This window comes from Melospiza georgiana, chromosome Z (genome assembly GCF_028018845.1).
Source record: "Melospiza georgiana isolate bMelGeo1 chromosome Z, bMelGeo1.pri, whole genome shotgun sequence".
Lineage (NCBI taxonomy): Eukaryota > Metazoa > Chordata > Aves > Passeriformes > Passerellidae > Melospiza > Melospiza georgiana.
The window spans coordinates 24,556,291-24,570,497 of record NC_080465.1 but is presented as its reverse complement, the minus strand read 5'-3'; the positions used below and the strand labels follow the sequence as shown (position 1 = coordinate 24,570,497).

General features: G+C 35.8%; 1 protein-coding gene across 2 annotated transcripts in view; it reads left to right on the top strand.

The window, feature by feature from the left end:
- SYK (spleen associated tyrosine kinase) overlaps positions 1-13,653 on the top strand; it is a 47,741-nt gene extending 34,088 nt beyond the window's left edge. Inside the window, exons 7-14 of one of the 2 annotated variants that reach the window (XM_058044483.1) lie at positions 1,474-1,542; positions 5,528-5,618; positions 6,283-6,460; positions 7,629-7,838; positions 8,283-8,472; positions 9,455-9,595; positions 9,801-9,913; positions 11,442-13,653. In XM_058044483.1, the coding sequence (XP_057900466.1) occupies positions 1,474-1,542; positions 5,528-5,618; positions 6,283-6,460; positions 7,629-7,838; positions 8,283-8,472; positions 9,455-9,595; positions 9,801-9,913; positions 11,442-11,514 (1,065 nt within the window). In that variant the 3' untranslated portion in view covers positions 11,515-13,653. The remainder of the gene's footprint in view (positions 1-1,473; positions 1,543-5,527; positions 5,619-6,282; positions 6,461-7,628; positions 7,839-8,282; positions 8,473-9,454; positions 9,596-9,800; positions 9,914-11,441) is intronic. The other variant, XM_058044484.1, reaches the window with a different exon arrangement.
- Positions 13,654-14,207: the final 554 nt, after the last annotated feature.

Here is a 14,207-nt window from a genome sequence, read left to right as displayed (position 1 = left end):
TGACATTATAGTGAAACTGCCAAATTCTGGCCATTTCCCAAATTCTCCTCTTAACCTTTCTCAGTATTTTGTTTAGTCATAGTCTTTTAGGTGGTAATAATAGACCTAAACTTTATGAGTAGAGCCTAACTAACTAGTTGCTGTGCTTGATGAGGTACTCATCTCGACATACATTTGTAGGTCTAATACAAATATCTGAGTTAAGCAGTATTATCCTAACTACAGGTGGTTGCTTTCCCAAGTGCTAGGAGATACTCTCGTTGAAAAAGTATAATGAGAACCATGCTCAGCTTGTGCAACAGAGCACTTGACCTCTTAGAGAATTTATCTACTTTCAAACTGCAACTAAGTAGTACTTCAGGTTTCATTTATTCCCAATATGGAAAGAAAATTTCATGAAGTAAAAGAAAAGAGCTGACTCAGTAACCTTTTTCAATATGCAGTATACTGAATTTTTATGTATCACAGCTATGAAGAATGTCTAGCATCAAAAAGGTTTCTGTTCTTCCAGTAGCATCTCAGGGACTACATCGCTGTCCTTGGTGTCTTGAAACAAAAGACACCTTTCTAATGTGAAATCAGAAATTTTATTTTAAAAGAAAACTAGGGAATATACCAACCCTAGCAATTGAAAAAGTTACCTTTTCAGAAAATAAGTCCAAATGGGCTATTAAAAAGTTCTGAATATCTAAGTTCAAAGGCTGTTTAAAGTGACTGAGAATGTGGCTCAGATTGTTGTTTTAGCTTCAGCATCAGTTGAATAGTATGTGCTCCATCTCAGTTTTTAATAGTCATGTATGATCTTTTAGTGACCCCTAAAAATGCTAATTTGTCACATTTAATTAATTTAATGTGTTTTTGTAAAACATATTTATGTAAAACATATTTATGTAAAACATATCTTTTAAAGGTATCTTTACACAGAACATAAGTATGTGTCTACAATGTAAAGCCTGTTCCTTTTTGTTTGAAATTAATACTACCTACCATGCTTTCTGCTTCAATAACCACAGTGTTTGTTGTTTGACCAAGGTGTGTTTCAAATTTTTCTTGATACATTAGGTACATTACAATTAGGAAGTATTTCCAGACACGAAAGTTGTCAACTCGTCTCTAAATATGTTCGGGGGCTGGGGAAGGGGGACTAAAGTTCAGTGACAGAGGCAGGAGAGACATACAGTGTACTCTGTAAATAAAGATCTGGACAAAGGGCAGGGCATTTGAATTTAAAAACTGCCTTAAGGTACGTCCACAGGTTCAGGATGGTTTGACGGTAATATAGATGAAATAAAATTTAATACTAAGATTTCCTGTACTGCATTTTTCTGATGCATCATATGTGTGTACTTGAAGGCAGAAGCAACAGAAAGTTTGGGAGTGTTTTATTCTTTTAGAGTGTTTTTTGTTTTGTGAAATATCTTTAGCTATTTTCATGACACATTTACTGTTCCTCTTTGACATTGTGGTTTCTAGAGTTGGTCAGGAGATGGATTTATCTCAAGACTCAAATCGTACACCATCCCAAAGCCTGGCCGCAAAAAGGTGCCTCATATACTTTTTTTTAGGTTTTTGACTGAGTTAAAAATACTTAAATTACTAATTTCACTCTCTTCTCCCCCTCTTTTCGCTTGCTGTCTTGACTACTAACAATTAGATTGTTAAGATATTGTAAGCTTTCTCTATCTATCCTAATCATGTGCATAATTATGAGCTCGATGTTATAACTGAAGCAGTGGGTTTGAAGGGGTTTTGAAAATAGAGGGACTCTTTTTTATTTTTATTTGTGGCATACCAAAATAATGCAGATCTCAATATTTCTGCGAATGAAATGTGATAAAATATTTTTCAAAACCACTCAGTTACAACAAAATTATATTTCTACTTTCCTTTGTAATCAGAAAATTGTCTTGCTTACACAATTATGTTATTACTGAACACATTTAGTGAACAATAAAAACAACAACATATACTTACTTACATAACCTATGTGCACAGAGCTTCTTATGCATTCACTTACATTTAGGCAAGCATAAGATGCCACAGGACCAAGCAGAATGGGAAAATTGGCCGGATGCCAGGGAGCCAAGGGGAGCCCTGCCCTGTCCTAGTGAAAATGCTTTTTTGCATGGCCAGAAAATGGTGCTGTCCAGTAACTGATGTAGTTCTGAAGCATGTAGCTGTGAGTTTGTTTGCATGCTGAGAATAATATGTATGCCCCTGTTTGGTCCATGAGTCTGTATGTTTATTGATTTATTTCCACTTGCTCTTCAACAAAAATGAGCAGGCCTGAAAAGCCCTAGAGGTATGCTACTGTTCAGAGTGAAAAGCTATGTTTTATATATACTATATTTGATAATCCTGATAAATAACAAATACTGTTTTCTTACAGCTTCAGTTCACTTTTATGCTGAAGTGCCAACAGCTGTTGTCAGCTATGTATCCCTACAGGACCCATACCTCTTTTTCAATGTGTGTTTGTTATATACGAATACAGACACAGTCTTACGATCTGCTGTCAGCCATCTGAAATACAATGCCAAACTGTCACACATTTTGGGTTGATTCAGAAAAATGGGTGTCGGGTCTGAACTCTGTAGACGTATTTTTGGTCACACTGCTGTCTGTTAACCTGGTAAAATCTGTGTCTTGCTCTGGTCACTTTCTGCTGTCAAATACCTATTTCCTGACTTCTGGAAAACATACACAGAGTAGAGACTGAAGCATATTGGCAGAGTAAAACCATTCAGGAAAATAATTTCAGAAACCCAATTTGATTGCCATTTACGTGTACTTTACCTGGAATACTCAGACCCACATCATACTGCCCGATTTTAGACTCTAGACAAAAGTTGTGCTTTGAACTGTTCAAAGATTTTAACTATTCATTAACCCCAATAAGCACAGTTTACTTTAGACCTGGTTAATTACACAATTACTTCTACTACGTCAAAAGCTTTCAGACAGTAAACCAGAAAAAAACATATTTATTTTATTTGTTATGTTATATTTATTCACTTCTGGAATTTATTCACTTCTGGAATTTTACGAATGCACTATTTGTATCACATTTTCAGATCCAGTTGAAAATTTTTCAGTCTGTTTTACTCGTGTGAAGTCGGCAATTTGGACAATTTAAGTGAAATCCTGCCACCTAGTGGCAACTGAGATGGCGTAGGCAAAACTCCTCTCATGGCTAATGAGATGTTTGTCATGCAGTATTTAGCTATTAGATTTTAATAAAATAAGATTACTTCATGCTTTTTTTCAAATCATAGTTATTACCCTGAAAGAATATTGCACTTGCTGTACAACTTGCCTTCATGAGAATCGTACTATGCTATTTACTATAAAACTATAATCATCACTGTAAAAGTCAGATTTAGAGTAGTTGGAGCCATTTCATTCATATGTCACATTTTTAAAAGGCTCCTCTAGAGGACTGTTTTCTTGTACTCCTTTTTATTGGTTGAATAAGTCCTTGGTCATCTTGCCCATTCTCTGTTTCTTGTAAGAATACAAGAAGTAATCAGTTGTCCTGTACCTTACATGTATTAAGGCAAAGATCCTTATGTCCAAAAAATATCTGCAGAATTATACTTGCTGTTTTAAAAGGGTAGGGAAGAAAGGACTCTGCATTTAAATGATAGTTAAATAAAAAGGAAAGTAGGAATATTAACATAAAAGGCATCACTGTTGTTTAATCAATCTGCAGCAATTAGAAATTCTATATGCATTAACCAAACTAAGTAATGATAAATAAGGCACTATGATTCTTCTTAAACATAAGCAGCTCTCTGAGAAAGAAATCCAACTTTGATATATCTGGTGTCACTGTGTGATTTTCAGTTCACAGCTGCAGAGCTTTATTTGCAAGCATGGAAGTGATGTACTTGTTTGGTTTTATGCAGAGCAAGAGCATTCAATCCTTTTGGATTTTTGTTGTTGTTGTTGTTCTTGAATTGCAAAGAGCAGTCATAACTCATATGTCTAGTTTGAGGACTCAGCTATGTCTTGGCCAGAGCTATGTTTTTATCAGCAGTTCTCCACTGCTGAAAGGATTCTTGAGGTGTGCAAAATTTGGTGTACATTAATTACATTTGGCCAGTTCAAAATATGCCAGTTGACTTCCAGTCTTAATGGGGGTTTGGGGTTAGGGAATTGCCTGTGTGAAATAGAGTGACACAGGTCTTGTCAGGGTGAATCAGTCCAGAAAAACAAAACTAGAGCTAAGGATCTTGGTTTATACCTTCATTTGCCTTGAGAATGATAGATCAATCAGTTTGTTCCTTGACATATCCCAGAACTGTCTTGGGGTTTTGTGGCTTGTCTTGACAGCAAATGGCCTTTTCACACTGTTCCAAGTCAGAAATACTACCCTTACTGTGCCTGATGTCAATGTGCTCATCCTACTAGGCCAGAATATTGCTGAAAACTGGATTCCTACACATGGGTTGCAGTAAAATCTGTGTAGTGAAACCTTTTCTATTTCATCCAGCTGGGCAGATTACTTAATTATGATTTCAACGTCTGTAGTTCCCAGGTCAGGTGTTTTCCCTACTAAATGCTGTTTCCAAATGATAGAACTTCTATTGCATCTAATAGTTCACTATGGGAAACTTCACAGAATCATAGAATGGTTTGTGTTGGAAAGGACCTTAAGGTTATTTCATTACAATCCTTTTGCCATGGTCAGGGACAGCTTCCACTAGAGCTTTGTTTCTCTTTGCTTGAGAAAAAACTAATGTGCAGAAATAGATTCTGTAATTGCATGTTCCCAACAGCTCACAAACAGAAGTGACCAGATTAGTAGAGTTTCTCTCATCTCTACTTTATTGTGCCAGGCAAGGAGCTTCACAATGGGTGAGATGGTTTGTGTACACCATATTATTTCTCTGTCAAGAATAAGGGCAGAGGAATTGTATTTGAACCAGATGCTTAATTAAGTAATCTTGTCCCTCCTCAGAGCAGACAAACAGGCTGTACCCCGAGTATCTGGTCCATGATGTTTGTCCCTGATGTTACACATGCCTATGAAAGTAGTAACTTTTTACTACAGTTGCTTCCACTTCTTTAAAATAGAGCTCCTCTGTAATATCCACAAGAGAAACAGGAAATTGGTTTTTGTTTTCATTTGTGCTAGCAATTTCTCTGTGGCCCAGATAGGGGGAGAGATAACTTGAAGAAGGAGGAAGGACAGATTAAAGAGAAATCCTTCTAACTGCTTGTGTTACATGGCAAATTTGAAAAGAGCATGTAAATTTAATATCTGCAGAATAAGATTTGTGCCTGACCCACTACAGTTAATTCTCTCTTATCTAATGTTCTGAAATATTTGTAATATCTTTCTGTGCTTTTGGCCTGCTCTAATAACCTTCAGAATTAAATAACTGCTTTTGGATCCCTTGCTTTCTGATTCTCACCTATGTGTCTCTTGCAAACATTATACCAAAATTCTTAGGGGGAAAAAAAGGTGCTTTTAACTTACCTATTTATTGTTAAAGAGAAAAACTTTATTTGTGTGCTACAGCTTCAGTCAACTATCGGTCACCCACCAGAAGAAGCACCTTTTAATCCATACGTGCTGCAAAGGAACAGAGGTCCTACAGGAGCAGAAAGAGGTAGGCAGAGTAATATATATCATTAATGCAATTTTCTTCCTTATGGCAGAGCTCTTTCTCAATCCTTATTTATTTTTCCTTGCATTTATTTCACATTCCATTATGTATTGGTATAACCACTATCATAACTGAAGCCAGGTAGCTGAAGATACCAGCTGTCACGATGTATAACAAAAATAATTTAGCAGAAATCCCTTTTTCCATTTTGAGGTGGGGTGTTATTTCCTGGACTCTAAAAATTATATTCTCTCATGTCTCAGAAAGAATTGTGCCCAGTTGCATCCACAGTGCCAACCATAATGCAGTTAAAGTTGGGTGCCTGAGAATGAAGGACATATAAGGCAGCATTCTCAGTGAAGAACTGTGTGAGGTAACTCATGGGAAGTACCATGGAGAAGGGCCAACCTTTAGCCAGCCTTTTATCAAGTAACCTCCTGGTTTCACCCTGCACAGATGTTCAGTAGTTACAGCAGGTCACCAGGGGGATGTCTCTGTCTTTTGGTCTGCTCTAAAATGCATATAGATGGACAGCATATGGTTTCTTTATAATGCCCTTGCAAGTCATACACACTGGTGGTCTTGAACGTAGAAAAAATTAATATATTAGCTGTGGCAGCAAAAATGTCTGAAATCATGTCTAATTTTTTCATTGTTTGAACTGCAGGTGATCAGAGAGAGGCCTTACCCATGGATACTGAGGTCTATGAAAGTCCATACGCCGATCCAGATGAAATTAAACCAAAAAATGTCACTCTCGACAGGAAATTGTTGACTTTAGAGGAAGGTGAACTTGGCTCTGGCAACTTTGGTACTGTAAAGAAAGGGTTCTATAAGATGAAAAAGTGAGTGTTGCCTTCTTTTTTCATGGAATCCAATATGTAAAAGTTCTAGCCTTTACTTTTTGGAGTAGCGTGTCATTTGGAGTGACACACTGTAACTAATTTCAATTAATATTCACCAGTTTCTCTCTTTGTATGTACACTTGCGCACTCATTTTTGTCGTAAAGTGGGAAAGTACTGTTTATGACTATTTTCTTTCCTGATGGGGATAGTAGAATAGGAATCCCACTGTCTTGCTCCATAGGTTGCAGAAGTACTAATGCTGCACAGTATTTCCCATCTGCACAACATCTCTGTCAGAAAACCGGGAGAGTGCCATGGACAGTTTACCTATAGCAAAGAGAGTTTTGCCTGAAGTGTGATAAATACCAGTTTCCTGAAGCTGGAATGTTGATTTTCAAGGAGACAGAACATGTAACATTTTCCGTCACATCATGTCAGTAGGAACAGACCCTGTTTGTACTTGACTCTTCATGCATTTTCATCGTAAAATGTTATCAGTATGCTGTTTATGTGCATGGACTGATTATGTACACACTCTCATCTCTTGAAGTTGGAGGCATTTCTTTATACTGAGATTTTCAGAGGCAGAAAGGATTTCTATTTTTCTAATGTCGGATGTAGGAATTTGAAGGGCTCTGATCTCAGCTTGTGTATATTTTAATCGTGTTTCACACAAGCTATGTTGATCTCATCCGTCACTCTGTCAGTTTGCTGTATGAATGAAGGTTGCAGAAGTAGGCTTAGATTCTCAGGGTTTCAGAACCCTGCCTTGGCAACTGGCGGTGATGCATGTTCCAGTCTCCACCCCAAAACACCCCAGTGCTTAGAAAACTCTTTATAGCTTTTCTTGCCAGAAAAGCTTTATGCCATCTTACCAGAGTGGACAAGAAAAATTTGTCCAGTGTTTATTTTTCAGGCTTCTTTAGGCATTGTTATGACAATCTGTAATTTTCTGAGGTTCTTTTCATTCTCACTCTTTTGCTTAGGTGTCTTCTGAGCATTTGATAGAGAGATGTTCCTGTTATGGCTGGATTTTTCTCCTCTGAGTGTCAGTTCTGTCTTTTGTCACAATTTGTACCATGTGAATGGAAATATCTGGTGAAGATTGTGTGCATTGGTGCACAGATTTTTCCACAGCTAGTCTCAGAACTGGATTCTCTTTTGCAGGGGTGCCAAGCCTGTCGCTGTAAAAATTCTGAAGAATGAGAGCAATGATCCAGCCATAAAGGATGAGTTACTGAGAGAAGCGAATGTAATGCAGCAATTGGATAACCCATATATTGTCCGAATGATAGGTATATGTGAAGCTGAGGCCTGGATGTTAGTAATGGAAATGGCTGAACTTGGGCCATTGAACAAATTTTTGCAAAAAAATAGGTACGTAAACTTTGATTCCATTCCATAGGCATGGAAAAATTCCTTTCTTTTATTTTTTTCTTTAAGGACAATTAAAATTGATATGTTGTTAATGTAATAATTAATGATTGTAGTTATTCTTCGCTAGAACATGTCTCCAAACTGTCAAATACTTCTGCCAAAATGTAGTATTTTGAATAAATGGAAGACTTTTCATATATCCTTCTTCTCCTTCTCTGTATCTTCTTCATATATCCAACCTGTCCTTTATTAATGTGATCACACATCATCTTGCTCAGGACAAAAGCTTAGATTACCTTTTCAAATTGAAGCTTAGCTAAATGTGAGTGAATCAGGTTCCCAGTGTAATGTGGACAACTTCAGAGTAAAGATTTGTATCTAAACTCCATGAAAAGTCATGAAAATGAACTACTGACCTCTTTAAAATTCAATTGTGATTTTCAGACATGTCACAGAGAAGAATATAACAGAGCTGGTGCATCAGGTTTCCATGGGGATGAAATACCTGGAGGAGAATAATTTTGTTCATAGGGATCTGGCTGCAAGAAATGTGCTCTTAGTCACCCAACATTATGCCAAAATCAGTGACTTTGGACTTTCTAAAGCTCTTAGTGCTGATGAAAATTATTACAAGGTAAGGTCTGAACACATCATGAAAACTGTGTAGTATCATAACTTAATAAGGATATTTTCAGTTGAAATGCAGTTGAAAATGAAAAATATTATGCATCACTCATTATTTTAAGACCTAATATTAGATTATCAAATTCAAATTTTGTGATCAACATTAAGACATGTAGAGAAGAAAAAGCTTGTCCTTCCTTTTACTTGTCTACTTTCATTTCCTTTTGATAAACTTGTCATTAGAAGATCCCAAGTTATTGTGGAAATTAGATACTACCTTATATAAATGGGGGGAAGTGTGTTTGTTGAGAAACAGTTCCCATTATGTTCAAGTAAAATGTATGCTACCACTAATACACTGCCTTATAGAACATAATTAGGGGAGGTTTTTGAAAGAATACCATTGTTAAATAATAAATTAACCTAAGCAAAATTTGTTTATCTTGGTTTTAAATTCTTTGGACCTCAGTACACCTCAAGTGATTAAAATAATTGCAACATTTAATAAGGTAAAAGGTGGGAGACAAAGACTGTTACCATGTGTATATTTGTTTTCCTGATATACACTCTTGCGATTCAAATTACTTCTTCCTTCTGCTTATTCCCTTTTATCAGCTCTTTGAAACTAATAATCCAACCCCTGAAGCACTGCAGAGGAGAAGCAAGCCCATGGAAAAAAATTATTCTAAAGAGCAACTTAAAATTAAATGCCACTAAAAGCATGACTCAAAGTCATTTAGCTACACTTTTTTTTACCATGGATTTCATTTCAATACATTATTTTGAAAGTGGAAGATTAGAACAATTTTGTAACACTTTCAAAGAAGCTGTTACCCATTTTCTCTAATGCTAACTGCATCAGAAATGTTATGGTACTTAGTACAAATGTGTGTAGATCTAAGTTAATGTTAATTATGTGCATTCAGATGTTGTTTACTGCTTATCAGTTAATCTAGTCTGTTTTTTTTCCTTTCTGTTATGACATATTTTAGGCACAAAGTCATGGAAAATGGCCAGTCAAATGGTATGCTCCAGAATGCATGAATTTCTACAAATTTTCTAGCAAAAGTGATGTCTGGAGCTTTGGGGTTTTAATGTGGGAAGCTTTCTCTTATGGACAAAAACCATATAAGGTGAGTGGTTTTATTTGGTCATGTTTTTTCTTTAAAAATTCATAGCAAATTTGAACCAATATTTTTTCCTAACTAAAGGGACTTGCTGCAAGAAGTGAGTCAAAGGATAGCCCAAAATTGGTTCCAGTCCTGTGTTTGATTTATGCTGTCATGTGTGCTGTAATAATTTGCAACTTGGATGACTGTTCTGGTCACCCTATTCCAGGGAATGAAAGGTGGAGAGGTTGCACAGATGATTGAAAGAGGAGAACGAATGGAACGTCCTGAAGTCTGCCCAACAGAAGTCTATAGTCTAATGAAATTGTGTTGGACATACAAGTGAGTGTGCTGGGATGCTCTTTTGATAGAAGCACATTTTAATATACGTGATTAATAGCTAGAAAGAGGGTGAGTAGGGGTTACTTCAAAATGCATCTTTTCACAACCATACTCCAAGCTCAGAAGTCAATTGCACTTTCAGGTGAAAATTTTCTAAATTACAGAGTGTACTACAAAAAGCCAATTTTGTAGAACAGAGTTTGCCAGAACAGTTATATATAAAATACATGGTATCATAAAAAAAAAATGACACAAAGATGTCAGTCTAATGCATTTTGAAAAGAATGTTTGAAAGTATGCAAATATTTTTGTTTCATTTTGAATTTGGTTGATTTCATTTTCATTTCCAAGGGTTTAGTTTTACTGAAATTTCAAAGTCATATTGCCAAAATATTTGTTCTATTTCTCAATATTTAATTTTTTGAGCTATTTATCTTTTCTCTAATAATGGAATATATTAAAATTGGATCCCACACTGACTTCTTATCAGTGAGAGGCAAACCATCTTTTCTGATATGTCAGAAATATTTTTTTCTGTTTCATAACAATTTAGAAACTAGAACTATGAAATACAGAAAAAAAATAAAGCCTACCTGATTTTTTAAATTAGTATGTTGCAAAAATATATTAAAACTCTTTCATGATTTATTGTTTTAAACTATTCTGCTGAAGTTACTTTTAACTGTAGAAAGCACCCAAAATTACTCTAATATCACTTATTCTTCCAGGTCATCATCAGGAGAATAGGTTTGTCCAAAAGTTCTATGTTAAGGTGCTGTGGTACTTCATTTTAGGTACCTTGCTTCATGTTAGCTTTATTAAACCTAGTACTCTAAAAAGAACATGCAGCCAAAAAGTAATTCCTACCTTTTGGTTTGACTCAAGGAATGCTATAGCAGGTCTACAGTGAAAGAGATCAGGTTTTGTTTTTAGTAACAAACGTATCATAAAGCATACTGATTTTGGTTTTGTACTAAAATATCTTTATTATTAGAAAGAAAATAAATTTTAAAAAGAAGGTTCAGGTCAGGCAGAGTAACTATCTCAATATATAATGTAAAATTTTAAGGGCTTGTTGTCAGTTTGCGTTCTCCAAATAAAGAAACAATTGTAGATATAAAAGATGGTACAGTCATATGATGTGTGGATAGGCTCCTCTCAGTGCTTCTAACCACTCTGTGTGATGGTACTACCCATTATAAGGCAAATATTGCACAGCAAATATTCTTTTCTCCAGATAATTACTAAAGTAAATGAAGTAGAAAATTAAATGGAGGTGATTTACCATTTCTTTCTTCTAGTGTCTTCATCAACCACAAACAGGTACGATAGTAAACCCACTGACAGGATGCTCTGTAGTAGTATTTGTCACGTGGTATTGATTTTGAAGTGCCATTTTTGTAGCCTTAATATACTGTGAGCATCTTTAAGTGAGCTGTCACCGAGGTAGAGTCTCGAGGGCTGTAAGGCCCATGAACCTTGACAGCTCTGTCCTTCCTGCGCAGTGACACTTGTCATCTTCCCACAGCGTTGACGACCGACCAGGATTTGTTGCAGTGGAGATGAGGTTGCGTAACTACTATTATGACATTTCCCACTAACGGCGTGAAGAGCAGCAGCTTCCTCATCTCCAGCCAGCACCCTCTGAGAAGCAGCACATTTTCCAAAACCAAGCAACCTCGAGTTTTGTACTTCCATTTTCAACCTGCAAAGCTCAGAGCTGAGTCTTGCATGCGTAAGGTTGCCTTTTCTTACCTTCTGCACAAAATCCAGCCCCAAAAGAGTTTTGGAAGTGTAACAGTCTCAAAGCGCGCAGCAAGAATGTTAGATCTAAGATGCTTCTACTTTTGCTACATTCCATTTCATTTTATTTACAGCTTTATTTGCATTATATTTTGCAGTCTTGTAAAACTTGTTTAATGACTTTGAGCCCTCTTCCTCTCGTATATTGGAATGCAAATTGGAATTTAAATTCTTCTCATCAACATTATTATCCTTTAAATGTATTTAGTTGTTCCAGCCTTCCCTTTCCTCAAGGAAGAATAGCATAAACATTTCTCAATATGAAGCAAATTCGCTATGCAGGTGTGTCAGATGCTTTGACTGACAGTGTGTTTGATTTTATCATCAAGCCCCTTTAAACCAAATCACATTATTCCTAGTAGTAAAGGAAGCAGAGGGGAATTGGGAGTTCTGACTCTCTAATATTGTCACATCCTTTAAATGTGACCATTTTCTTTTGTTCCTCATCTCTTCATTTGTTCTTCAGCCCAGCTGTTCCTCAGGGAGTTATTTTTTCCTAGTGAAAACTGGGAACTCAGAGGCTTGATCTCATCTTGGAAGAAAACATACCAGCACCTAAGATGATTCTATATTTTAACATAAACTCCAACACTGCATTCCTGAAAATACACCTGTGATGGAGCAGCGCTTACCTTTCTCTGTGCTCTTCCATCCTTCTCCAGAGATACTTTTTCTATGGATCTATTTGGGTACACCATAGCTCCTTGTGTGGTGCTTTGAATAGCAATCATTTCTATATTTTCTTCAAACCTTTCTTTAGAAAGCACGTGAGAATTTCATGACACTTTACTCCCCCTCAATTTAAATTTCACATCTAGTTGAAATATTTTATAATGGGCACATGGACAACAAGATTACCAGGTCCAAAATCTTAGTATTTGTCCTGTGGGACAAATCTCAGTAAAAGGCATCTCAGGAAAAGGCATTTGTCTTACCAGTCTTCTGTAATGTAGTGTGCATCTCCATTAAATTGGAAGTATAGTAGAGTAATAACAAATCATGGAATCAATTTCTGATTCTGTTTTTACCCTTATGCTTTGCTTGCTCAACCTCATTTTAAATATTATCAATAGAGACCTTTCTATCACTTATTACTTACAAGCAGCTATTTTATTGTCATTTGCATATATCTCAGGAATCTACTTACATTTTTTTGCTAGATATAGATATTTTAGAAGAATATAAATAATAAGATTTAGAGTTAGATATATTTATTGCATATGGCTGGTTAGTATATATGTGTTTAATTTTTGTGTGAACAGAGTATTCTTAGAGATGCAGTGGTATTTTTTTTTTCTCTAGTAATTAAATTGTGTGAGCAATTAAACTGAGAAAGGGTGAAATCATTTTCATAAAAGACGAGACTATAAACAAATATAGAAGCTACTGGTACTTTTTTTTTATTTTTACTAAGTTTATGGCCTATTTGTTAAATAATATCTGGTGCCTTTTAGTACTTTAGTCTTGGCTGTCCAGTGCAAGGCACCGCAAGCTACTGGAAGATACTGAGTGTAATAGACCGTGTTTCAATGTGACCAAATGTGACTTGCCTTGAAGATGATTTAATTTTGTTTTGTTTTTAAGAAACATTTTTCTACAAGACCAGATTCTGTAGAAGTTAGCAATAGTTATACATAGGTGTTTTGTCACTTTAGTTATGTTGCAGAGAATTTGTTATCTCTACATGTGCAATTAGTACAGTTATGGGGATATTAGCTATAAAAAAATTGCACAAATCTCTATGAAACAGCAAGTGACAGTACTCAGTTTTCTAGAATGAGGGATATATTCATCTCTATCTCTCACTCTCTTTAAAAGTGATGTCTGATACAACAAACATGGAGGATTATTTCTTCTCTTCTGAGTGAATGGCAACATCACTTTCTGGAGTTACTTGATTATTTTTAACTTCATTATTACATAATAAAAGTTTACAATGAGAATATAAAGTATTGTGAAATAAATAGATTCAGTTTTAACATTTTAATTAAAGATACTTTATAAAATATGCTGTCTTAACAAGAATCCTTTCATTTTGTAAAAAATCCTGATTCTCTGCAGTTTGTATATGTACCGAGTTATCGTGATTGTTGTGGAAGACTGAGTTTCACCTGCTGACAGTGAAAGGTGCCCACCAGGACAGATAAGGCCACTGAAGCTTGGGCTGCTTTCAGAGCAATTCAGGAATAGTAGGAAATTCCCAAAATATGCATATTGTTATTGCACCTAAGTATTTTCAAAGTGATTTACAGCAATTCTGTGCTGAATGTGTAAGGTTAGAGAATGCCAGGAGTCAATGCACTGTATCAGCTAGCTAAGAATTTCTGCCTTACAGATGTCAGCTATGCAAGATTTAAGTCACATTATATGACATGGGGCCTCCCTCAGATGCAGACTGCTGTTCTAGGTATTCTAAAATAATAACAGCAACATCTTAGTGTTTCATTTTTCTTTTTTGCATGCTCAGGTTCTCTGGAAAGCTAAGGCTAGA